Below are 27,854 nucleotides of genomic sequence, written 5' to 3'. Positions count from 1 at the left end.
GAAATTTACTTAACCGAAGTCAAAAGCATTTAAGCCTTTCCACAGAAATCCTCAGATGTACCTCACAAAGTAATTTTAGCAGGTACATCACCATCCTTTACCAATTTATGTGGAAAATTAATTCTTCAATTTGTTTGCAAGGGGTTGGTATAATTAATCAAAGCAGGGAATTTTGAGGAAGGCTTTTCAGGACTGTTAAAGCAGAAGGAAATATTCCATCCCAGGCATTAACCAGCAGAGTAACAAGAAGGCAAACTGGATTTGAAGGAGCAAGCATATCTCTGGGCACACACACAGCTGTGCAGATGAACAGGAAATCCGAGACATCTTTGGGCCACTGTAATAATGATCCCTAGAGAAGGTACTTTTATGGTGATTTCCCACAGCACCAAAATAATATAAACACTAATTTTATACAATGTTGGAGTAAAAATCAATGCCTTGTATTTAAAGGTCTATGGAATGTTACATGAAATAATGTAATTGTTTTCCTTTATCCACTGAAGTTATCTTAATCATCACAATAATCCCAAGTCTGCAAAATACCAGGCACTCCTACTCCCTTCCTCCTCAGATCTGGTGGGTAGATTTGGCCACCAGTGCCCTATGCATCAAAGCCCAACAGATCAAAGTAGAGTTCAACAGAAGGCAAGCCAATTCCAGCCAGATCTTGTGCAACCTATGAACTGGAAGGCAGCTTAATCCACTGGGATCTCCTGTTTCTCCAGTGCTGAGATGCAGGCTCTGATATTAGTTTGTATGGACATGGCAGATGACCTTTGAGTTTTATTTAACTGTAAAACAGGAATTCTGCCATCCCCAAAGCCCTTTTGAAAACTGTGAGTGAGAACATCTTCAGCTACGGCCACATCACAACGGCCCTATCTACCTTGTGGTTCACTTTGAAGCATCAGCCTCCAAGGAAGGGATGTTGCTCTTCCATTTAAGGATGGCGGTGGTATTTCCATACAAAGGTTTCTCACTTCTTTGTGCATCAGCCCATTATTCCGCACCCACAAATTCAGTACTTCCACTTTCCAAAATCAAGATCTCTCTCTACAAGACTTGCAGAGGAAGATCTCTGATCTTGAAGCAAGCCTCAATCATCCCAAAGGAGATCTTGCAAGGTTACAGTACAAGACTGCTGTAATGATTAGAGGTCTCATAAGGATGCTGGCAACTATAGGCACTCTCAGCACCTGTAGTACCCATAGGATTTCATCCATAGCATTTTAACATCTGTTGATTTTTCACATTAATTTTGTTTTTTCCCTGAAAGTCCCCTCTAGCAAAATAAGTGACACACCCCTCCCTTTCTATGTTTATTTTTCTTTCAGAAACAAACCAACCCCCCACTGGCAACACTGAGCCAACACACGAGAGTCTAACTTGACTTCAAGGTGACTGCAGAAGACAGAACTTCCTTAGTTGAACAGGACTGATGCCTGCCTCCTGCTAATTTTGTTTCATTTCAGTCCATCCCTTTCCATTTGTACCATCTGTTCTTGTAACCAACCTTTTACCTTTTCCATTCACAGCAAAACAGATTATTTAAGCACAAAGGAGGCAGCTAGATGAGCTTTAAAGGTCCCTTCCAACATAGGCTAGTTTATGATAGCTCAGGTAGCCACATTCCATTTTCTGATCTCAGGATCCCACAGGCTGCTGGCAGAAGCCCAGCTGAGAGCCACAGTGCCAGCCCAACACGGCACAGCTACAGCTCTGCAGGAGTCCTGCCCTTACACCACACTCAGTACTGAATATTAATGAAGCTTGATTAAAAACACAAGGGCAATCCCTAGTTAGGGGGAACCCTGTTTTCAGATCTTAGTATTGCAAAATACGGTCTCCAGTGTCCCTGCATGTATGTATATATATACATATATATATATATATATATTATGTGTGTGTGTGTGTGTATCCCCACCAGGTTGCTACTTCCACTGCTGCTAATTCCCTCTGCTCCCAAAACAACCTCTCCCTGTTTTTACAGCATTTCAGTGAAGATGCTGCTCTGCAAATTTGACAAAAAGAAAACTTGTGATAGCTAGAAGTACTGAAATAAACGGACCACTGGAGAGGGATAGGGCTCAAAAAGGGTTTAATTTTTTTTAACAAAAAATTTAAATTTTTTTAAACAAAAAAGTAGTTTTTGAAAAATGTACCACAATCCACACAAAGCAAGCTGTTTGCAGAGAGAAGACAAAAGGAATACAAGAGCATTTCCTATGCAATAGATAGGCAAGATGTTTATCTAAAACATTACTTCAGTAGGAAACACTGGGGGACATCTTCCCACTGAAAGGAAAAAACTGGAAAAAAACCCCAAAACTTACCTACACACTTCTGACTTCTTTCTCTCCCCTACATCTTCACTACTACAAACAGACTCCCAAAGTGCCAGCCTCAGCATTTTTATCTCCTGAAGCAGCAGACTTTTGCCTATGAAGGCAGCGCTTCAGTGTAAGGATGGACTGAGCTCTGAGGATGTGAGCATGGGGGAGGGAAGCTTCAATATTACAACCCATCCATCAACCACTTCTATAAAGCTCTTTTGTTCCAAGTTCATACTTAGCAACTCAAGGTCAAAACCGATGTTGGAAAATGCAAATCGTAAGTCAACCCAGACTTTCACCCCATGTGTCCTCTTGACCTTAAATGCAAACAAGAAACAGGCAAAAAAAAGTTTCAGCTACATGATCTATTTATATAAAAATGTGTATTGAGGATTACAAACAAATCAAAAATTACTGGGAGTTAATCTGCACCGCTACTGATAAAGATTAGAAAAACAAAATTAGAATATGTGCATTTAGGATAAAAGGCCCTTACTTTTTTGGCTTTCTTACACTTTGGGCAAAATCAATTTCACCTGGTAGGGGCTTTTCTGTTGTTTTTTTCTTTATTGTCTATCGGGATTTGATTTCTTAGTTTTGAGTGTTTGTTTTTTTGCTTTGAGAGAGACACACACAAGGTTTGATTGAAAGCACCACAGGGGAAAACTAACTGGTTGAAAAAACACCAACCTTTTCCTCTCTGGTACAAAACAAAAGGAACACATCTCTATTAGCCTTTGTCTTTAAGAAGTCCTGGGTCAGATGTTGGCAGCCTTCACAAAGAAGAAAAATAGTAGGTATTACCAATAAAAAGCAAGGGTTTCATTGCAGCCAAGAAAACAGGATGTATTCCACAGGCTACAACTATTCTCCTTAGCACAATGTGGGGAGAAAAAAAAATAAAAAAAATCATTCATTACACTCAAATACTTAAGAGCAGACTTTTCAGTGAACCCCTTTTCTGCAGGATTCCATGGCAGAAAGCAACAGAGGTGCCAAATACCTGAGATTACAAGCTTATCCAGTGGATATTTCCCAGAGGTGCTGTAACAAAAATCAATTTACATGGACAACAGAAAGACACTGTAAGAATAGAAAACTCTGACACATAACTCTGATCCAGTATTTAAAATCTCTTAATTGTAGATGATCTGGCAGTCTTTAGAATTGTCATCACAAAACTTCTTGGGAGTTTTATTCCAAGAGCTTACACATAACATCTTTCATATGGGAAAAGTACTGCCAAGAGCTTTAAATATAGCTGTATTGAATGCCAGTTTGGCTTCCTCCATGAGTATTTGGACAATTTTAACAAGAGTTTATGAACTTGCATTGGGAAAAAAATGTATAATGATAGTTTGCCATCCATGCATGTAAGTTATAAGTTATGATAATTCTGCAGTCTAGCAAAAACATTTTAAAACAAAACTATTTCTCCCCGATAGTTTTGATTTGGCCCTTAAATCACAGCTTTTTTCTAAAGCACCGTCACACAAAGTCCTGGCAATTAAAGTCAGCATAAAGGGTTGCTTACTTAGGGAAGGATAGGAAAATGTGTTTAATTAGCAGCAACTCAGGGTACTGAGGAATCGCTTTATTTGATCAACTGCTGCTGTGGATGATCAAAAAGGTGTTTCCTGTAATTCTCATCAGAGTTCACTTGCTTGCCCCAAGCAAGATGAGGAACAGAACTATATGGTATGTTTTCCATCCTCATTAATAAAGCTCCCATCAACAAGCAAAAAATAGGGTACTGTAGTAATGTAACCTAGATCCTAGACAGTTTCCAAAAACCCAGCCAAGGATCTTTGTCAGAATTTCAAAGAGAAGCCGCTGCTGAAATTCTTAAGCATGCGGAAGGGTTGTTCAGGACTCCTCCTGCAAACAGGGAATGCTTTTCACTCCCCAAGAGATTACTGCCAACAGGATCTGTAAGGTGAGACACTGGAAACAGTTTCCACTTTCTCCACTGGAGACAGTTTCCATCTTTCTGAGATCAAGTTCATTACCTCGCCTTTCAACAGAAACAATAGGTATATTTATGGAGAGTATTAAAGCTCTTCCCAAGAAGCACTGCAAGGTCAGAAGTCCTCAAGTAAATAATAATAAGTAAAAATAAAAAATATTATTTTTAATTTTTAGAATGTGATTTTTGTCTCCCAGCTCTATAACTTGATTAACTAACACCTTCCCTTGCCCATCCTTTTTCAAATAAATGTGCTAAGACACAGTCACAGTCTAGGAACGGTATTTTCCAATTTAGTACTCCTGCTAAAACCACACCACTGCTCACTCCCCCCCCTCATGCCAACTGGAGACACAGGTGGAGGTAAGAACAGTTTACTGGAAACAGCAATGAGATAAGAAAAAGAACAGCAGCAATATTAATAACAAGATGTATAAGACAGAAACGATTTACACAGAAAGCCCATGACAATAAGCAAATACCAGACAGCTTGCCTTGCCATCTTTTCTTAACTGGGAGAATCCCAGGGGAGATTCTCTCTCTCCTCTTCCCAGGGGAGAGAGAGAAAGAGCAAGACCCTTTCTCCCCTGCCTGCAGCAATGGCCTGAGGTGGTACAGAATAACATCTGGGTCCCGGCCACACACCCTCCCATCTAAAAATTACCCTGTCCTGGCCCCAAAACCAGGACACACATTCACCAAAGGCCACAGAGTAATCCAGCTCTCTTGGTCAAGCTGTTCATCTTGGGTCCCATTAGTACCTCTCCTGGACAGCCTTCCAGTAAGGAGAGTGTAATCCTGCTCATGGTTATAATGCTTTGACAAGAGGCAATGGGAACAAGCTGTAATGCACAAAACTCCATTTAAGCACATGGAAAAACAGTTTTACTATGAGGGTTGTGATTGCTGCATCCTTGGAGAGATTCAAACCCCAAATGCATACAGCCCTCAGCACCTGGCTCCCACTCAGGCTATCCTGACTAGGGGCTTGCATTAGGTGGTCACAGCCAGAAGCTGGTGACCAATAACCCAATGTGCAGATGGAGATCTGTGACAAGCAGGGCCCCTCAGGGGTCCATTCTGGGTCCTGCTCTGTTTAATGCCATCAGTGACACAGATAAAGGGATGAAGCACACCCTCAGAAGCTTTGCAGATGATACCAAGCTGAGTGGTGTGGTTGACACGCCCGAGGGACAGGATGTCATCCAGAGGGATCTGGATAAGCTCAACATGTGGCCCCATGGGAACACTATAGGTTTACCCATTCTGCTGCAATGCTCTCAAGACAGGACCTTTGGTGACTACTCAAGCAGCCTCAAGAACTTTTTCTTGAAAAGGTTCATTCCATTCAAACTCACTATCTGAGCTTCAACAACAGCCACCAAGGTAGAGGGAAAAAGGTAATGCAGCAATTGGCATACAGGTAAAGTATCTTTTATAACACTCTGTGAGTGGAGGCTGTGCTCCTGTGCTAACCATGACCATGCAGAACTTTCAGGCTGATAACGAGTAAGACTGCTCACTTCAGTGTTTACACACTGAGTTTGCACCCACACTTGCTATTTGGTGCTATCTGCCTTTTGTCAGTCAGTCATTTTTTCAATTGGCTGTTTCTGTTAAAAGCTGAGATATTCTGGAGTTCTCCCTAATAAATTCAAAGTTCCACTAGAGATGTACCCATGCTTTCATTTGTCTTCGGGATTAACTTAATTGGTCTTTTTATAAGCGACTAATAATAATCTAAATCAAAAATACCATATGTGCACAGACATAACTAGTGATAAAACCAGTGGAGCACAAACATACCAAGCTGACAGGAGCTCAAATGAAGACAAGCTTTTGTCTTTCATGACCTAATTCATTTTTCTACCAGTTGCACTACACAATGCATTTAAATCATTTAAATATTTGATGCATTAACCTGCAGCACATTATCTCTGTGTACAATGCTAAATTACCCACTCTTCATCCTACCTTTTACAAGCTGCAGCTATTTCCAGACTGCAGCAAGTTTCACAATTTGTCAGCAAGGTTATTAACCAGTAAAAAAAATGTAAAGAAAAAGCTACTGTATTTTACGTATTGGGAAAAGGGGTGGGAGAGGAAAACATGCTCAGTAAGAGCAACAGGGTCAAAACAACATGCCTTGAAGAGCACTCCCCTCCCATGTTACATACCACACTCTTCAGAGGGGACATCAAAAATTACAGAATTCAAGCCAAACTCAGCAATGAGTGGGAGCAGGCAAGATAATAAGCACTGCAGATGGTTTTAGTCTTCATTACCATCCAGTAGACACAATGTCTCTATAACAGATATGGACAAACAGAGGCTTTTGTAACATGACAAACTAAAAAGCACCAAGAGCTCTGTTTTTGTGGTATTCTTCACCTCAGGCAAACACTCTGTGGATTTCTAATTACCTGCTCTTCCTTTAGACCTCAAAAAAGCCTGTAACTGTTATGAAACTTTGGGTTCTTCAAAACAGATCTTTTTAAGCCACACTTAACTAAATTACCATCTTCTGGATTCACTCGTATGTGTTATGACTAGACTCTCTCAGGGCAAAGAGCCTTCTAACTCGCACTTAAATCTGCATTGTGGCTGTGCCATCTAAGTGCTTCCTAATGTTTTAAGGAAATTTGTTATTGCCAACAGGCCAACGCTGCAGTTTAACCTTCCTTCAGGATAAGCAAGCACAGCCTCCCTCCTCTCCACACAGATTTGGAGAAGGGCAGCCTTCCACTGACCATCAAGACAAGGCAGGGCAAGAGAACTGACTCACACTTCCCTCGTTTTCTCCAACTTCCCTCTCTTTCTTGAAGGTAAAGATCACGATTATAGATTGCAATTCTACGTATTTCATAATTATTGTATAATTATAACTGCAACAGTAATTTTAAAATCGGTTGCAATAACGTATTTACATTGAAACCACCCTTGTTATGATGACGCCTGCCTCCCCAGGACGAGGCCAACCCCGTGCGACGCCACCCGGGATTTCAGAAGCGCAGAGGCAGAGCCACTTTGGCCCACGTTGCACAAGCAGGGCCGAGCCCAGCTGCAGCCCAGCGGGGTCAGGGCCCCCCTCCATGGGACTGCTCCCTGCGGGGCTCAGGCTGCCCCAGCCTGCCCAACAGGACTGCACATGCTCCCGGCTGCGAGGGCAGCAGCCAGAGATAGCAGGAAGGGTGTTGGCCCCACCGAGATCAGTTGCCGTACCAGTTTCCCATATCTGGGCTTCCAACAAGGTCGCAAATGCAACCGGTACAAAACCTTTCAGTTCTAACCCCATTATCATCACCCTTCTGTTTCCAACCATTGCCATTCCCTACGGCATGCATTCAGCCATGCAGAATGAGCTTATGGCAAGTATATTTATACCTTAAAATACTTGATCTTCTATCACATTATTAAAATAAAGTTATCAGGAGGAACCACACAGTGACTACCTGCCTTTATTTTAATAGAACAAGGAACTAGCTCAACGAACAACTGGCATCTAAACCAACACACCAATACATATTTATGAACATTACTGTATTTTCATTTCTTCTTCCTCATAACAAATCTAGAACAAATTTATTTCTTTCTCATATTTAAAAATCTTAGAGTTCACATAAGAAGGCCTCCATGTTTCCAACACTGCCAATCAAAATAGTGTAAAGGAGGCTATAACCATGTACTTATGTGCATTATTGTTCATGTACACATGAACATCATATGTTCACGTGTATATGCATTGCAATAATGCAATTATTCAATCTTACAGAGTGGCCATTTTCAGAAATTATTGGGTTCTTGGACTTCTACAAAGGAATATTTTTCAGCATCTTGGACATATATTGGAGGAAAAATAATTCAAAATTTGAATAGGAAGGATTTTATTTGCATCATGTCCAGAATAATGGGTGATGATAGATTTTGCTGTGTTACCAATCAAGCTTTTCTTGTGCTATCTTTCTTCTAAATTGAAGATCAATTATCACAGTTAATGAAAAGTTTTGTAAGAACATGTTCTTATTTCCTGGTACTTGGGTTCTTTTTTCTACTTCAAAATGTCATGAGCACCTCTAAAGACAATGTGGCTAACAATATTTTGATATTTTCTTTTTAACTTTTAATGATACTGTCTTAGCCAAACATCACTTGCTTTCTCAGTTGTTCCAGGCAGATGCAGTTTCTCACCATGAACTAGATCCTGAACAGGAAGGGAAAGCCACTTGCTTGGGAGCTCTTCCCTTCCATAGGGCAGGAACAAAAGGTGCCACTAGAGATAACCCACAAAGCACTCATCTCGGGTCCTGCTGAGTTTCCTGTAAGCAAACCCCATCTGCTGCCGAAAGTTAAAACTTGCTAAAGTAGAAAACAAAAGACAGATACCCATTTGCAAGGAGAAAGACTGGACTTGCTTTCTTACTCAAACCCAAGATTTTGAGAAACTTTGCAAATATAACAGCCAGACACAAAGAATGTATATAAGCCAGTGACTGGCAATATTTATCCCACCACTTAAAAGCTTACAAGAGCTCTTCTGTAGCCAGAATTTTGACACTAAAAAAAAAAAATAAAAATTTGGGAGGACCAAGAAGAAAGAAGAGCATTCAAGTATAACACATTACCATTTAAAACATACTGGAGAAGTGTCTTGTTTTCATTTTCCAATTGGTTGCTCAACCAGGAAAAAAAAAATCCCATCATTGTAATTATTACTCAATATGCTTGAAATCACTATCATTTTTCCATTAACATTAACATTTGCTTTTAGTGCTAGTAGAAAAAACAGTTTTTTCAACAAGTGGCTCAGTTCTTCAGATAGCATCCACAGTTCCAATATACTTCAGAAGGCAGCTGTTTAGTCCTAATCTCTGAAAAGGAGGAGCTAAATTAATTTAAAAATTACAATCTTAGATTAATCAAAATTTGGTTAGCTGGGCTACAGCCTGATTACAGTCCAAGGAATGTCCAATCAACTAACTTAACAGATCTACTTGTTATCAAGATATCAAATTTCAAATTAAGAGCCGCTGCTCACATTAGGGAAATTAAACTTACTGAAAGGTTAAAATGTCCTCTAAGTTTGAAAGTTATAAGAACTCAGCCACAGACACACACTAAAGTCAGCTCCTTTGAAGGATTTTTTATTTCAAGTAATACCTTGATATTCTCACTTCCATCACTGTAACAACGTAAATGGTTTTGCACTTGCTTTGTACTCCTACAGCAGAACAATGGACATGTGTGAAAGGAAACAACAAAAATGAAGAAAGGGGAATACTCAGTTGTTATGGTGCTATCCACTGTGCCACAACCCCAGGCAGGAAGGCCTTACACTGGGGCTAATGCTAAGGGGTTATGAAATAGAGGGGTGAGAGGGGCTGTCAGGAGAAAGCCAGAAGTTCGATCGAATTTCACCCTTCCCTGTCTTCTGCCTCCCATCTCCTCACCTCCTTCCCCACTAATCCAACCAACCATCAGGCTTCCAGAGGATGTTGTATTTGAGGAAGGCAAAATGCTGAGTTTTAACAAGTGGCATGGGTGGTGAGGTGCAGAGCAGACACTGAAACTGTCACACCTCAGAACAGGGAGAGGCAGCTCAGAGCACACCTGAGGTGAGTGAGGAGTCTAAACTATTAAAGAAAATGAGGAGGAGAAAATAAGAGGAAGGAAATAAAAAAAATTAATCAGGTCTTAACCTAAAAACTGTGTAGTCTAGTGGCTTCAGCAGGGTAACTACTGAGAAGAGTGATAGCAAAGCAATTACTTGGTTCTCTGCAGGAGTAACTACCCTGCCTCCAGACTGCATAGTGCCCTAAGCTCAATCACATTCATTGGACCTTAAACATTTGTATTCTAACTACTCCTAGCTCTCTAAGGGCAATGAAATCTCATATGCACAAAGTTGATTAAAGGACAAGAGGCCAATAAATAAATAAATAAAAACAACTTAACTTAAACCACCGTAATTTACAAATGACAAAGAGAAAAAACCCATGACAGCCTGAAGCCAGAAGCAGCCCTGCCCAACTAAAATATGGTAGGATATGAGTACAAACATCTTGCAGAGTCCACCCACATTAATCTGTGCTAAACCCACAGGTAGCAAACTATTTTTTTCTACTCTCTTAAGTGGCATGACATCCAGGCTTTCTGGAGACTGCCATCCAACCAGCAGGTTTCCTATCCAACCTACAGCCAAGAACAACATTTAATTAGCATGTTTAATTGATCTTGTTAACTGTTAGGGTGGACAGCTTTGATCTTGCCTGCTGATAGCTAGTTTAGGACTACAAAAGAAACTGGGGCTTTGCATAATTGCCAAGCTTTCAATGTGTGTCTTTTAATTCCTTCTATTTCCCAATCCCCCTTTCTGTTTCTGCTGCACTAGTGCTCTGGATAACAGGAAACAAAGAACATGCCATCATTTATTTTATCATTTATTTCAGCATGCAGGCAAAAAAAGGAAGATGAGGAAAGGGAAATAGTTGCTCCTTCACCCAGAAACACAGGAAAGGGCCAGGAATTACCACAGAGAATCTGGCCTGGGTGACAATAAATTAAGTACCGCATGGCTGAGGGCAGCCAGCACCAAACACTTCAGTGGAAGACGCAGGACACACTAAGCATGTGTGGGATAAGCTGCTCCCAACCCCCCTTGAAAGCCTGATCCCACTTTCTGTTGATTAGAGGCTGCTTTAAATTCCAGGACAGAGGGTTTAAGAATTTCAGTGGCTTTCCACCATGCTGTTTTATGTTTGTTAATAGGCTCATCCAAAAAATTATTCTTCTGCAGGAGACTCATCTTAGCTTAGAGAGAAGCCTGCAAGACCAAGATTACTATCTTGCACTCAACCACTACGAGACTGTGCCAATACTAATAGGAAGAGAAACTTCTGAGGACATTATTTTAGTGCATCCTAAAATATCTAACAACCTTCAAAATAGATCCTAATTGAAAACAACTAAATACAAGTATGTTTAATTCATTAACTACCTCTCCTAAAAACTGTTTTCCTGAAGGATCAAGCAAGTCATAAGTTCTATGGAAATAAATGTTCGTAGGTGGTGTATAATAGGTTCCGAGCAATGTACAAAGCAGCTCTACATTTCAGCCAAAGTGTGTCAACCGTTTTCAGAACAGCAAGCCAAACCCTCATCAAACTGAATTCAGCTGGAGCTTTGCCACTCAGCAGGACAACGACTTGGCCCACCATCCCCATGGGAAATCTTTTTCTAACTCAGACTTTCTTCCTGCTTATTTCAAACGAAATCTCCTTTGGATCAGGTTGAATTTCCACAGATAATTAGTCTTGCACTAGCTAAATAAAACAAGAGTTATATTGCTTCTGAGCAGCAAACTGAATAATTACAGCAGGGTTAAAGAGAAAAATTCTTATTTTCTTTCCCAGAGAGAACTTAGGAATTAACTGTTTAACATGGTTGAACTTTGCTGTTGAATCTTTGTATTGCACAGCAACAGAGAGAAGTATCACAGTGCAGTCACCTCAGGCATCTGTAATCATGGATGAACTGTAGCTCCCACATAGTGCTAAAACAGTTCTTCACCTAAAAGCCTGTTTTTTCTCACCAAACCTTTCTCATGAGCACATTGTGGTTTTGGTGGTTAGTTTGGGGATTTTGGTTGTGGTGTGTTTTGCCTTCTTTTGTGGAGGTGTGTGTTTGACTTTTTTTATTCCTAAACCCTTTTTTAAAGAAGGTTTCTTCTTGTTGCTGCAAGATGATGAATATCTGGTATTCTCTGTCCTTACACCAGAAACTATAGAAAGCCAGCCAGTCCCTTCATCTCCTGCCTACTGCTGATACTGTCTCAAATAATGCTCACTTTTGGTGGCTTGGGATGGAGGAGGGGTTTCCCTAGGAATAAGCTGAATAAAGCTTCCTGTTCAGCTAGAGCAGGAAGTGTGCTCCAGTACTGCCTTGCACACAAAGAGTGGAAAATACTTACTAAACAAAATAGCAGGAGATGAAGTATAAACTGGATTGTCCTTCCATCACGCAGACAAATAGAAAGCCATACTCCCCACACCCCCAGCTCTCTTGCATTAATGTGCCTAAACTTAGAGGGGGGGAAAAAATAAAAACACACATATGTATAGGCATTCTGCATCAAAATCAAATTATTATGCTGTGCCTTTAAAATCAAACACTGAAGGATTTTAAGCAACACTAATTAGGAGGTAGCATTTCCTCCCTCCCACAGAATCAGTTTGTTCTTGTTAAAACAGGAGGTGCAACTGGCCAAACCCCATCCTGCTAGTGGAGACACCGAACCAGAAGTTGTCATTAGGTTAATCTCCCAGCATCTCTCTCAAATCACCTCTTCAGAAAGACTTTAAAATAAATAGCAGAGAAGACGGAAAGGATAGCCTTCCAGCCTGTCAAACCATTGGGATTTACAGAAAAGAACCGCAATAACATTTTTTGCATAAATAACAGCAGACGGCAGAGGACAAATATTAATGGAAAAAATGTCCTTCTTCATGTCCTACAAAAACAATGACTGTTTAAGGCCCCACAGCATTTCCCAAGAGCTGGCCTTGTAATTCATGCAAGATTTCTCTACAGCCATCATATGCCTTTTAACGACCTCTGATCACTTCAAAGAGGCACTTGTCCTCACCCACCCTGATGTTTAAGGACCAAAAGCGATGAAAAACTGCATCACCTGATGCTAGGTCGCAGCTAGAGATGCACACTGCTAGAAAACAAAAAGCTGTTAGGCAAGTCCCGTGGTGTAAAACACATTATGGCAGCTGGATGCTGGAAACATATGACAAAACATCATGCAAAACAGCAACACACATAAGCTTAATGAAATCCTGATGAAAGACTGTTAAAAGAGTACTGAATCTAATTAATTCTCTAGACATGGCTAGTGCAGCTCAACTAAGGTCACAAGTACTGCATACTACACCTGAATTTTATAAACCAGCTTGAGCCATTAGTGCCTCCCATCACCATGAGTTATAAGCCAGTCATCAGCCCATAGGGCTGTGTCTCATCATATTTTGACGTCCCTTCTTGTGGCACAACACCCTGCTCATTATGCAAAGCTCAAATACATGTCAGGAAAGCATTTTACTAATTGGCCTTAAAAATAGCCTTGTATTGAAATTGAGTCAAGCACAAGTTTCTCAGCTGGGGGATATAACGAGAAACTTCTCTACCACTCTAAACAAAAAGTTAAAGCGAGCTAAACCAAACCAGAGAAAGCACAGTCATTCTAGTGAACCCCTGAAAACTCAGCTATGGCCAAGACTGCATACATCCGAAAGCTACAGTCAAAGTCTTGAAGCAGACATGAAATTAAACTCTCCAAACACGTGTGGCACATCAGTACAAAACCCTCAGACAGGAGGTCTCCCAGCTGAAGGGCATGGCAGAATTCCAGAGATGGGGAAGTTTACCCCTAGTAAGGGTTGCTGAGACATAGCACCTACTGCACTACAGCACATCCATAACCAGTTTGCCACATGGGAAATCTCTCTCCCATGTGGAGCAGCAAATGGATGTTCTTGAACTAATGGATTCACTACAGAATACCGGGGAGTATGTAATATCAGAGATCATCTGAGACACTTTTACCCATTCATACTCTAATATCTAGATCTAGGAGCGTATGGATCCTACATACACACAAGGACACTGCACAGACAGACCAGCAAGCACAATCAATGACTGCAGAGAGTGACTAACTGGAGACAAAGAGCTTTGTTCTGCCTGCTTTCCCTCCCTCACACCCCTGCCCATGCTCAGCGAAGAACACTGATGGACCCCTGTTATCTGAAGGGTACTGCATGTAAACTTTGCTTTGAAACAAAATTATGATATTGCAAAAATCATGATAGTGCAAAAATAAAAAAAAACAGTTTCAGAGTATGTGCTTTTCCAAACACCGCAGACATACAGCATATCCTCTACCAGCTGTCAGTCTGCAGCTACTTCCCAAAACGTGGCTGTATCACAGATTTTAAGTTAAGTTTTCTAGTCCTCTCTTGGTCCTTCCCACACAACATCATTCTGGGATCTCAAAAGTTGTTCTGAGACCTTCAGTTGCAAGAGCAAATTATTGTCTGGGCCCCATAAAGAGAACAAAAGCCATTTATTCAAGTAGAAATTACCTGTGGCTTGAAAAGTGGGTGTACAATGTCCTATCCCCTCAGCCTGAATGCGAGAGCAAATTACTTAAGTCATCTGACACAATGTCATACTGAACCTGTGTGTGTACTTGTGCAGCACCAAAGGTACAACAGTTTACAATAACTGCCTCACAAGAAAGGGTTTATGATTAGTAAAAATCTAGTCAATGGGAAACCAATTATACAATCCTTGTTGTTCTTACAGTCCTGCACCAGCAAACAGTAAAGCCTTACTCCATGAGGCTTCAATATTTGAAAGGAAGAATCCCCCTTGCTGATGTTACCAAATAAAGACAGCACTTATTAAACTTATTATTAAACCACTCTTTTTGTTTTGCATATACTTCCTTTTAATGTCAGGAACAGGGTTAAATTTGCAGACAAGCCTTGACAGCTTGTATTACAGAGATGTTTGTGACTAAGTGCCACTGAGCATCCTTCCTGATCGCCTTGACCAGACTGCAGTATCTCAAAAGACTGTAAGAATTGTCATGGCTTCATGTGCAACTTCATGTCAATATTCTACACATTTACACAGACTACACATCAATTCCTAGTGACTGAATAGGTAAATAAAATAACCTTCCTTTACAAACAAAACAAAATACCCAAACCAACAAACAACAAAAAACACTCCCAAAAAAGCAACAACAAGAAATTAGATTCCAATAATTATTAATTCTCATAGACTTAAATGGATGAGATCTTTGAAATGTGAATATAGCAGCAGTAACAATGAGATTTCAAGCAGCAAAACTGAACAGCAGAGATACCACTTCACAAAGAATTTAAAGCCAAACAGAGAAAGCCAAACAAAAGAATTGCATCCAGTTCTGGACATCATCGTGACAAGAGCAGAGACCATCAAATTAAAAGCAATAACAGGCTTAGGCCAAAGAAATGAGTTATAACAACAACAAAAATTCATGAATATATAATTTGTGCAAAAGAATGACTAAGAAAGAATACAATCACTAAGAGTCTGACACATAGAATTTCAGGGTTTGCACAGTGCAGCAGTAGCCTTATTTCAGCATTGTCTTTATATATATTGCATCAGTGTATGGTAATCATTAGAGTCCTATTTAAACTGAGATTAATAAACACTGCGTCCTATCAGGCAATCAATTTAATGTACCACTATACTGCAAGTATCCCCAGTAATAACACACTCGCATTTCAAGTGTGACAGCACCATGCCACGCCAAATTAATCTAACTATATTGGCATAAAAGGTTATACTGGTCTTGGTGAGGAAGAAATGGTCCTTCAGTTTATCATTTATCACAAAGCACCAAAAAAAGTAAAACTGGTTAGCACAAAACTTTAGCCTCACACTTTAAAACCACAAGGCTTGGTGAGGATGATAAGGGTGTCCTTCTTCAGAGAAATCACATACTCAAGTATACCATAAGGAATAATTCTGCAATGAAACGGGTAAGTTATCCATACAGGGTTCATACCCTTTAAATCTTATTTCTGAAAGGCCTTCCTTATCAATTTTGCTTATAAGTATGTAATATAGAAAGCAAGCTTTCTACTTCCATTCAAAAAAAAACTGTCAGTGGTCTCTGAGCACCATCTCTGCTTAGGCTCGGCTTACACCTTATACAGCTGCCACAAAAGTTGCAACACAATTCTTTGGGTTCCTGAATGTTTCCAGCACATTGAGAAAGCTAAGCTGATGTTGCAAGCCATCTCCCACATTGTCTGTGGGGAGCTTGGTCACGCATAAACAAAACTTCATGTACCAGATACAATTTTTACTGGATCCTTTCTCCAAAGTTGGACCGAGTTCAGGAAAATAAAATAAAATGCATCTTTTCCTATAGCTCTGTGTAGGTGTACAAGTAGTCACTTTTTAAGCCACTTAACAGGCTCTGAAAGAAACCTAAGAACAGCCGCCCCATGCTGCCACTACTTGGGAATCTGAGGCCGAATCTGCATCTTGCTGCCTGGGCTCTGTATGAAGTTGAAATTTCAAGTTTGAGATCAGCTCTGCACAAAGAACAGAAGCTCGAGAGGACCGAGAGGCACAAAACCAGCTGCAAAATACATCCAGGTTTCTATTTACTGAGGTCTTCCCATGCACATACAAAAGAATTAATCAGGCATGTGGGCTGAACTGTCAGAAGCTCGGCTGATCCCAAGTCTAGCGCAAAGCCGGCATAAACATGCAAACAAACTCCCCCGGGATCACAGCGCTCTCCGCTCCCGGTGCTGGCGGCCCCCGGCCAGCCCGCTGCCCGCCCTGCGGACGCGTTCTCCCCGCCGAGCGAGGGCTCTGCCGCACGGGAGCACCGGGGAACACCCGCAGGCCCCAGTCCCGCACGCTGACACCGCCCTTCCCGCACGGGACGGCGGCATCCAGGGCCGGAGCCACCGGCACGGAGCCCGGGCTCGGGGTGTCCCGGAGGGGGACGGGCAGCGCCGGGAACCGGGAGGAGCCGCGGTGGGACCGGGGGGCGGCCGCCGCCCCTGAGCACGGGAAAAGAGAGACGGGGATGCTGAAGTTTCCCTCCTTCCTTTCTAGTTTTAAATAAATCACAAACTGGAGCCCAGCCCGCCGCGCCAACAGCCCCGCCAGCGGGCGGCCGCCTCTCCTCCCGCTCCCCGAGCCGCCCCGCCGCCGTCCCGGGCGAGCGGGCGGCGCCGGGCGAGGGCGGTACTCACGGATCTTCACTTTGCGGTGGTCCAGGCGGGCGAGGAGCTCCTCCAGGGCTCCGAGGCGGCGCTGGAGCCGGGCGTTGCGGTGGCACAGGGAGTCCGCCTCGCTGAGGATCCCGCCGAAGATGTCGCCGGCGCAGCGGGAGAGGTCGGAGAGCTGCATCAGCAGCGACACCAGCGCGTACGAGCTGACCTGCTCCAGAGTCCCGAAGAGCGGCACCGCGCCTCGGCGGCGCCCGCCGCCCCCCTCCGCCGCCCCGGCGTGGTCCCCCGGCGCCGGGCCGCCCCGCTCCGCGCCATCCCCGCCGGCCTCCTCCAACCTGCACAGCTTCAGCGGCTCCAGGGTCCGCAGGGGGAACGGCATCGCGGCCGGGGACGGGGGGCAGCGCGGGGCACGGCAGCGGCAGGGCTGGCGGGGAGAGCTAGGCGTCCCCGGAGCGAAAAGTCTTCATCCGCGCAGCGGCCGCGGTGACAAAAGTTCAGAGAGAGGAGAGGGAGAGAGAGAACAGCACAACAACAAATGAATCGGGGCGAGAGGGAGGGCGGCCGGGCTAGGCTAGGCTAGGCTGCGGGGCTGGAGGGAGCCGCCGCCTCGGCGCAGGGGGAGCCCCGCGCGGCGCCCATGTGCGGGAGTGGCCCCCGGAGGCGGGAGCGGCCCCGGGAGGAGGGAGGGGAGGGGACGGGACGGGAGAGGAGGGGGAGCGGAGCGGGGCGCAGCACCGCCGCACGGCGGGCGCGGTGAGAGTCCGGGCCGGCCGGGAGACAAGAAAGAGCACGGCTTTCTCTCCCCGCAGTGAGGATGAGGCGGGGAGGGAGGGAAAGAGGAAGCGTGGGAGGGGGACTGAAGCGCCCTGGATGCGGCCACAAAGGAGGAAAGCCAGCCAGAGGAGGAGGGGAGAGAAAGCCCGGACCAGCTCCACCTGGGGAACCCCGCGCCGTTGCAGGCACTTTTCTGAACGCACCAAACTCTCAACCCGGAAAGCGAGAGCTGGAAAAAGAGGAGGAGGGAAGGGAGAGGGGAAAAAAAAAAACAACTCCGCGAACCTGGGAAAAGTAGGAGGCCGCCGCCTACCTGTGGCTCCCCGAACTGGAGCCTCACCCTTCCCGGCCAGCCAAGGTAGCTGCTCCCGGGCCGGCCCCGCGGCGCTGGGTCCAGCGGGACTCCCCAGGGAGAAGCCAGCTCGTCCGGCCTCCTCTGCTCGCCGAAAGGAGCTAAGCGAGAGAGGGGGCACGTCAAGCCTCAGCCCTTTCCCCTGCCGTGCTGTGGGTCGGGCCAGAGGTGCTGCCTCAAGGTAGGGGAAGAAGAGCAGCCTGTCTGGGAACGGCGCGTTCTCTGTGGTTAATTTTTAGTAAGACTGGCACTAAGGTAGGGGAAGAAAAGGCTGGCCGGTGACATGGCGTGTGGCAGTCCCGAACGTGGCACGTAATGCTGGTGTGGCCGCAAGGCAGGTTAGAAGCCCCCGCGCTTTGCCCGCGTAGGACACAATCAGCTCCTCATGGAGATGACGGCTCTAATGAGCTATTCCCCACAGAACCAATTTAGCCCACAAGCAACTGTCAACAGCTGCTATTTAATTTTAATTGGACAATGCCCTACTGGCTCTGGCTCCTGCTATATGATAAAGAGAGGAACCCAACCCCTCTCTCCTTGTGGGAAAGGGCCCTGGGGAAAAGTGGTTGTAATAGTTCCTTCCTGCCTCATAGCTTGTTCTGGCTCCTGCTGCAGCCGAATATATGGCATGAAAGAGAATCAGCTGGAGAGGGAAAGGTCCAGGGATGTATCCATGCTCATTAGCATCTTGAGGACAGACAGTTTATGTAACAAAATATTCTGCAACATAGTATGTATCATCCGCAGCTTCAGCGTTCGTTACTTAAAGGAAACCTGAAGAAAACCATTCCACCAGCAGTGCTTCATAAATTCCTCGGTGCATGGAGAAGTATGGGAGCTGCAGAGAGGCGAATACAAACCAAAGGCTTGGTAGCACACTCTAGAGTTAAGATTCACAGGAAGTGCTTGTAAGGGTGACAGTCATAGCAAAACTTGCAAGTCACTGATTCTTCTCTTACATAAATCAAGGCAAGTTTCATCTTCAAGTTTTCCCTGGCTGGGGGGGCGGGGGGAGGAAGCAATGCCATCTAGTGTTAAAAAAATAAAGAACAAAACCATCTTTCTTAACACCTCTGTCCAAACAGGTTACCAATGGATAACTTCGCAAGTTGGAATGCTCCCACTGGTTTTGTGTTACAGACAGTACCACTGAGCGCACATGTGCAATATTTATAGAAACTGATGAGAACACCATGGTGAAAACAGGCAAAACGGTGTTTAATCAGGGGCTTAAGCACATAAGGAATCCAAAGAAATCATTTTGTGATGGGGAAGCTGTCAGGATTGATTATTAGAGGATGGGAAGCAGTCATCTTGTCGTATTGAATTCTCCTGGTTTTATTTTAGGGCATAATGTCTTCATTAATTCTTAGGTGTGTTTGTTTGTGGTAGTCATTTGATAAAAAATGTGTCCTGTTCACTGGCACATTTGAATGGAGGGGAGTGATTCTTGGTACATTTTGTTTAAACTACAGGAGTACCATGAATGAGGTGGACTTCAATAAAAAAATACACAAAGCAGGAACAAAGTGAGCAAAGAGGTCAGTCCAGGTGTCAGCTGACACAACAACACATCTGCTGGGGTAGATGTCTTAAGGCTGTGTGTTTGTTTGATTGGAAATTACTAAATTTTAAGTTTAGAAATAATTACTGTCAGAGAGGTACATTTACCAGTCTAAATTTTTTTACTGAAAATGCAGATCACATCCTGATATTGCAAATATTTTTGCATGTTCTTATCTGTAAGTAGGAAAAGGTACCTAGAACAGATGTGAGCACAGGGAGAATAACAGCCAGAAATCAAAGCTTTAGACAACACTTAAATGCAGTAAAGAGCCTTAGCTGCTGTGAGTGGATGGGATTTCACTGCCAGTGAAGTCTGCTTTACCTATTTCACTGGTTCATTTGTTTGCAAACTGTAAAATAAACTACTGTGACAGCTTGAATATTTCTGGTGGGAATAATGTATCATAAAAAATAAGGTGTTTTTAGGACTGCCAGTTAAACCAAGTTAAGAAATAAATCTGAATTTTAAATGCACTGATGTTTTTGAAATATTCAGTCTCTGTGTTTATTCCAGAACAATATATTTTTTCTCATTAATTTATATGGTCTATTTTTCTGAGATGGGTTGTTACCACATGGAGTACTCAGAAAAGAAAACAAATGTAAAAAAAAGGTCAGAAATGTGAAGATTGTTTAACTGAAACCAGTAAAGGGTGGTCTCAAAGTTTGCTTCTTTCTGTGCTAAAGGAAGGGATATAGGAAAGAAAATGAAGCTTAAATACTTAGAGAGTTGGAGTTTTAAAGTATTCATCATGCTGGAAAGGAAGCATTTAAGACTTCTACATTCAGCAGAAGTACAGACTTTCTTAGGGACACCCCATCTCCCTCAGGTAGCCATGCACATTGTCTGTTTCCAGATTATAACTGAAAAATGTTTCCTTTTCTGGCAGAACTGGGAGGATGCTCCTGACCCTGTTAAATACTCCTGCAGGCCCAGGGGGGCACTGAGTCGAAGCAGGCACCAGTGGGCCAGAGGGTGACCACCTGGTGCTGTCCCTGCTGTCTGGCAGGACACTGCCCTCAGGTGAGCCATCCCTGCCCTTGGGTGAACTCATCCCAACCCTGTGTACTCACACAGTGCAGTTTTTTGGCAATTGTGATGTCTAACTGGTGGGAGCAAGAGGCTGCTTTCCATGTATCTGCATCCACTGGAGAAGGAGGTCTGTGAGCTCAGTGGGCAGCAGTCACTTCCACTTGCACAGCTAGGCCTGGCAAGTTCTCACACCTCCAAATACCCTCAGTCAGGAGTGGGAGATCCTCTCAGAAGAGGAACAGAGCACAGAAAAATGAGAGACAAAGGAGAAAGACAAAAGGACAGCAGAGACTCCACTAAATATTTCAAGGCAATATTTATTGCATTTTTAATCAAATTTTTAATCATTGAAAAGTTTGTTTTGTCTGAATTGTCGCTTTCATCCTTCGGCATTTTAAGCCTCAAGTAAAACTACCAAATTAAAGACCTAATAACTTTCATGTTCTACTTCAAGAAACAGAAGAAAAGTATTGTGGGACTTACTCATCACCCACTGCAGAATGAACACTGCTCTTCCCGCTTCAATCCTTTTGGGCTTTCAGAAGCAAGTGGTGAGCAGTAGTACAAAAGCCACATGGCCAACCATGTAACATGAGGCAGCTCTTCCTGAAATTATACTTTTGTGCCAAGAGGGTAGTTTAGATGCAGTCAGCTGGGATCACCAAGCTCATCCATTGTATTTTAGCCCACAGATTGAAGATATTTGCTTGTGTAGGCTAGGAAAACTCAACCAAAATGGATATGCAGAAATAACAACAGTGTAACTTGTAGGGGTGGAGGAGGAAATTTCCTGGTCACTCTCAGAGCAGCTCTAATGAGCTCTTGTTTGTAGTGCAGAAAGCAAGCTTTATGTCCAGGACACATAGCCAGCTTACATATTTTTGACTTACTTTAGCTGTTGTGCTGTAGAAGTTTGGTGTAAGCTTAACACAGAGACAATTCTGCAAGAAAAGTTCTGATATTTTATTTTCTTGGCTAACCAAAAGTATGTGGATGCTTTCCGTCCTTCTGGGTCACTAGACTCTTAATCATCACATAGTTAATTTCTCTTAGTAGAAAATCTTCTTCAAGGAAACTTGCATAAGATAGGCAACAAATGGGAGTAGATATGACTCCCAAGAAAGTCAAATAGCACCAGAATTCTTTCTGTCCCTCATGACTACATACTTTTTGTGCATTCTATAAATGTCAAATTATAAAATAATTTACTGCTAATAACATTATAGCTGCTTTGCTGGGTTTCTCTAAACGGCAACACTACTACATTAGGTCACAGATCATCTTTGCCTATGTGGCAGAACTTTCAATCCTTACTTTTCTTCCAGCTTATGAATATCAGGAACCGGTATTTTTGTGTGCTTGAGTTCATAGCCAGCATGGCCCAAAAGAACTCTGTCCAGAAAAGGAATCTTGTGGATATTCTTTTAAAACTAAGCTTAACTTCTCTGATGATGACAGGTGTCTCTCTGACACAGGTTACTTACAAGATCCTGTTTCCCTGAACATTAATCATTTCCAACTTTTGTGAACCCCAAGCTTTCCTTGTCTGGCATATCCCTGGATCACACACCTACTTGAAGCCTGGAACTGAGCTGCATTTTCTTTTTCATGCTGCAGAACTTTTTTTGGATTTTCTTCACCATGTTATTGTCATTAAACAAAGGCAGTAGTGTAATTCCAACACTTTCAAGCCTGTTATTCAAAGAACTGAGTAGATATATTCACACGTTCAAGGTAGATGAGTACAGTGTTTTCTTGAGCACTCCCTTAAAGATTAGTGGTTTGTTGCACCAGTGCCAGTGATCTTTTTTCTCAGTCCTAACATTAAGCTGGAATTTTTTTCTTTGAGCCTGCCCAGCATGTGGTTTAGACCTTGGGTTGTTCTGCTTAGCTGGCCCAACCTTTTCTGAACTACAGTGCTCTGCTTATCTACACAAGTGTGAGAGTCAGCACGCTGTGTTCAGCCAGCCTATAACCTCTCAAACCCTTTCCCATTTTTCTATCTATACAGAGCTGTCTTTGGATAAAGGCCATGCTACTAATGGTGCAATGGAACAATCAAAGCTAACTACACTGGCAATGACACCGTGGAGGAAGCAGTAGTTGTGATTGCCTAGGGATATGATTCAGCTGCGCACCAAGGATGTGTAATAGCTCTTTGCCTCTAAAAGAGGAGCTCTCTGCTTCCTTCCTTCCATTCCTGCTCACAGATGCATGATCTGAAGCTTGCTCTGCAAGCATCTGAAGTCATCAGTGTAGAACAGCTGCAGCTCTGCTGCATAAAAAGAGGCAGCTGACACGCTGTGAAAAAATTTCAGGAAAATGTACTCTTTTTACTTTGAGGCACAGCAGTATGTTGGATCATTCTCAGGGGAGCTGAACAGTGGAGGCAACAGAGATGTGAATAGAAATACATGCAAGAGATCATAGAGCTGAGGAAAATAAAACTGTAGCATAACGGGCCCTTCATAATTCAAGTGATCATCAGAGGTTTTTGGACCTGGTATTCAACTGAGTGGAGTGGAAAAACAGAGACTGCCAGTCACCATATTTGTGTGGAATTCAGAGGCAACCTGTCTTTAAGACTCCAATTATTGGAAAATGGAAAAAATCCCAACCTATATCTCCCCAAAGAGAAACCAAGTTGCTGAGAAATTCTCTCAGTGGGTCAATAATAGTACTCCCTGAGTTGCCATACTAATTTTCTTCATTTGGTTGAGGTGTTTCTGTGTCTCCTAACAAAGTGCATTCTGCGCTTCCACTTCCTCTGTAGCAGAAAAATGTCTGATATATTTTTTCATTGATAAAGTGGAAACACTTTCCACTAGACCAGGTTCCTCAAAGCCCCATCCACCCTGACTTTCACCACTTTAAGGGATGGGGAATCCACACCTTCTCTGGGTTCCCATTCCAGTGCCCCAGCACCCTCACCATGAAAAAATTCTTCCTTACATCTAATCTAAGTCATGTATAACTATTCATTATTACTGAGTTACATAGCTACAGGTATGCAAACAGCAAGTAACTACAACAGGAATACAGATGTCATTATTTGTGCAAGAAAACCTTCATCTGGAAAAGCAAAGGCTCCAGGAATTATCAGTTGAAAATCAGAAGAAACATATGGAGATTTCATAAATGCTGATCAAAGTCTCTTGTTGCTGTCCTTAGCATTAATGAAAACAGATCATGTCAAAAGCTTGTGTAAGTTCTGTATATAATTTTTATTTATCTAGGACACTGACCACATTATGTCTTCTCTAATTTATTCTGTTTGGTCTCCTTTGAAGCAATTACACAGTTTACATTTTGATTCACTAACTAAATATTGTAATAAAAAAATCTAAAACAATTAAAAAACCCCACTCCACCAGACAAGACAAAATTGTATTCTTTTAACAAAGCTGATTATCTTCTCAAATGAATGCCTCAGGACTCAGGGTAAACAATACATCCAATGGACAAAAGCCTCTTAATTGCATTCCAAACACGCAGACTGTGCTGGTCACCAAAGGCAGAAATTAATTTCTCCTTAGGTGTTATCTTCCCACCAACAGGGACTACAGCTACAGCAAAGTACTTCTTTAAACTATACATATAACATTATTTTAAAAAAGATGCCACCCTGTTTCATTTCAGTTATGAATACAAATGGATGGTATGCCAGTCAGTCATGAATGAGTTTTGATAGTTGCAACAGCTTCTGCCTCATAAATAAAATGCAGAGTTTGGTCACTGAAAAAATGTAGAGCACGATAAACCCTCTATCAACGAGCACAGATCTCCCCATTGTTTTCCTTGTAAGTGAGGACGGTTTGTCCCTGGGACCTCCACCATGAACGAAACAGTCACTGATGAAATTACAGTGGGTGTGTGTGCAGAGATCTGTGACTCCACCACTGTCTAAACACCCCTCTCCATTTTCAGATTAAAAAAAAAAGACAAAATATTTCCTAAATATATTTAACATACTATCCATGTTCTGGATATTTACAAGATACCAGAAAAAACATTTTTGTTTTTCTTCTTAAATATTCATTTGGGGAGACTTTGTCATGGTGGTAGATCATTAAAGGTCTCTGGCTGTCTTGTTTATTGGTTTAATTTAATCTACCTGGTAACTGCTTGTGATGAGATACAATGTGTTTGTGCTGCAAAGCTCGGTGTTTCTGTTTATGTATAAAGTCAGTCTCAAAGACTGGCATGTTCTTAATAAAATAGAATAAAATATATTCATATTCCAAAATAATAATTTGAAGGATGGTGTTATGGCTATCTAGAAATTAGACTGAGTAGTAAAGTCTACAAGGAGTAGCTGAGCTGAGGATCACTCAAAGTGACAAGTGGCACCTTTGTATTTTCCATGGACTATGCAATGGCAGTACCACTCTTTACAACTGGTGCAAATGATCTAAATTACTGTAGTTGCAAAATCATTACTATTAAAATATACAAACAAAAGCCTTACATTAAATATAAAATAAATTGAGAGTAACAGAGAGGGTAAAGGAAATTAGAATTTTTAGCACATACTGCTCTTTGAATATTCCCAGAAGTTTGGGAGTACCAAATACGTGATTGTGCAATCACTGTAATAAATGCAGCTGTGTTTATTTCACTGCATGGACCCAATAAACTGTGCAAGCTAAGCATCAGTTCTTGTTCATAACTCCATTAAAAAAAATGTAGCACAGTATGCAAGATAGACCTTCTTCCTCTTCCAAGTATTTTCAGATTTGGCAGAGTACACACTCCTTAGAGGACTATGAACATGCTCAGTTTAAATCATTTCTAGCAAACTGAATTTTTAGTTCAAGGAAAAAAACGTATTAATGCTTTGCTCAATAGCACAGGAATCAACTTTTAAATACAGTGAAATCCAGCTAAAGAAGTTCTGTTTAGTTTTTCTTAGAAATGAGGTGAAAGTGTAAAGAACTTCAGTGTATTTCAGGAATAGCTTCTTTAGAAGGAAAAAAAAAAAAAAAAAAAAGTTGATTGTATTTAGCTTCCTTCTAGGACTCACCCTTGTGGTCTCCTTCCAGAAGTTTGAATATTTAATCCCTGGTTGTACATACACAGGAAAAAAGAAATAAAACCCAAGCAAAACCAAAGAAGTGGTGTTACAATGATTTCAATTTGTCTCTTTTCTGTGTCAGTTTTTCTGTGCTTTGCATTTAAAGACAGCTGCAACTGCGGTTTTGAATACTAACACAATCACTGTGATCCACAACCAAAACACTGAAGTCGTATAGTCACTCATTTTCCACTGAAGTCTGTAACTCTTTACCATGTGTTCCAAATAGTTGGGGAGCTTATTAATATACCTTTAAAAGGAGGTATCATTTAAACCCATTATTCTCTAACTATTAATTTAAGGAAACCTTAAAATAGAATTCTTCTGACAAATATCTACTGCACTATACTATAACTATTAGTCTATATACTATTGCTTTTAGTGCAACAGTGCTGTTCACATGCCCACTGTATTCCATCATTAATTTATTTTAAAAGCTCATATTTAAGCCTTAAACAATTTTCTCCAAAGGCCCTTTTTAGTCTACATCAACATGGTGCCCACACATGGTCACAGTTGCCCTGTTTGGAACTCTATCTGCTATTCCTCTTTAATATTTCCAATGCAAAGGAAAATGCTTCCAATGCTTAATTTTTCCTTTGCTAATTACATTTACTGAAGCAACATAATATTAAAAAGAAAACTTTAGAATACTGTTTAGTGTCTGCATTGCTTGGAAACAGTTTTCTGTAAAGATATTTCTGTGTACACTTATTCTCTTTAGGGAATGGATTTGTGTTTGTTTTTAGTTCTGCATTTGTATACGCCTAACAAAACGGAGTCTGAAATTACAAACATGCTTTCCAATGTCTGTTTTCAGAGAACAGACATTTAGTTAGTGGAACTTCTCTGCAATATATCTTCTAGCCTGAAAAAAAATAGTCACTCGATGCTCTTAAAACATCGAAGCAGTTGTGTTTGTACTAAGCTACCAAGCTATAGAGGGGGAATTCAGTTTTCCAAACAACACAGAGAAATTACTTGAGGCCAACTACAAATCTGACCAGGAAAAATTGCAGACTGCGAATAACTCACAGTTCTACTTTGATATTAACATAATAATCTGAGTTATATTTTTAGAATATAAGTTTATTTCTATAACTGCAACTATGAGAGCTGTATTTCATATTCTTAGCACATTCAATAAAGGAAACCTAGCTGCAACAGTTGGTGCAGGCATATTCTTCACAGATCTCACTTGGAAAAATCACTGGATTTTTCTGAGTTGAAGTTTCCAAATGAGGCTTATCATTTTGGATATGGAGTTTGCCATTAGGAAAAAAAAAAAGAAGAAAAAAAATTTAAAAGCATATTTGAGATAGTTAAATAGCTTTGTATTGTGTGGCTTAAAAAGAAAATCTTAAATTTGTCCAGTTTTCTCTTAAGCCAAATGATCCATTAAAAAAAAATCACCTACAAATTCTTTCCTGTAAGCTATGAATTCATCATTGCCCTTGATGCCAGCAGAACCTCTGACGTGGTGGATCATGCACACAGAGTTTATATAATTGCTTCCTTTTTCCTCTTCTGTGTTGTATTTATCTGGTTTATGGTTTGTGTGATAGGAATTGTGTTTATTTGCTCCCTGAGTTTGTACAGTCTCACACCATTGGGATTCTTGCCCATGACATCCAGAGGTGTGTACAGTTTATTATGTTCTCAAGCCTATGGTTGTGCACAGTGGAGGTGAGGCTGAAATTGCTTTGAAAAGTTAAACTTTATTTACTCAGCCTTCCCTGGCTTGCCTGGGTTACTCTGTACTAGTAATACTGTTCAGTGGCATCTCATAGAGACAATATGAATCGTAGTTTCTCCATACTGACATGAAGTGTAAACACTGGCAAAGAAAATAGGCCCATTTTTGTAGGCACTTTAGCCAAACTATTAAAACAACCGAGCAAGTATTTTACTTCAATTGTGACCTTAAGACTATTGGGGGTT

General features: G+C 41.9%; 1 protein-coding gene and 1 long non-coding RNA gene across 6 annotated transcripts in view; one reads left to right on the top strand and one right to left on the bottom strand.

Annotated features, from left to right (window-relative positions):
• NHSL1 (NHS like 1) overlaps nt 1-17,530 on the bottom strand; it is a 177,551-nt gene extending 160,021 nt beyond the window's left edge. For 3 of the 5 annotated variants that reach the window (XM_086877438.1, XM_086877439.1, XM_086877442.1), the window contains exon 1: nt 17,136-17,527. In XM_086877438.1, coding sequence (XP_086733564.1) covers nt 17,136-17,493 — 358 coding nt within the window. In that variant the 5' untranslated portion in view covers nt 17,494-17,527. Of the gene's footprint in view, nt 1-17,135 lie in introns of all 5 variants that reach the window. The other 2 variants (XM_086877458.1, XM_086877441.1) reach the window with 2 other exon arrangements.
• A 1,197-nt stretch (nt 17,531-18,727) lies between these two features.
• LOC111926785 (uncharacterized) lies at nt 18,728-25,945 on the top strand. The gene is made up of 3 exons (XR_015283296.1): nt 18,728-19,209; nt 20,697-20,830; nt 22,851-25,945. It is a non-coding gene; the product is annotated as an uncharacterized LOC111926785 (long non-coding RNA).
• The last annotated feature ends 1,909 nt before the right edge of the window (nt 25,946-27,854 follow it).

This window comes from Cyanistes caeruleus, chromosome 2 (assembly GCF_971803275.1).
Source record: "Cyanistes caeruleus chromosome 2, bCyaCae1.hap1.1, whole genome shotgun sequence".
In the NCBI taxonomy this organism is placed as follows: Eukaryota; Metazoa; Chordata; class Aves; order Passeriformes; family Paridae; genus Cyanistes; species Cyanistes caeruleus.
This window is presented reverse-complemented; position numbering and strand designations above follow the sequence as displayed.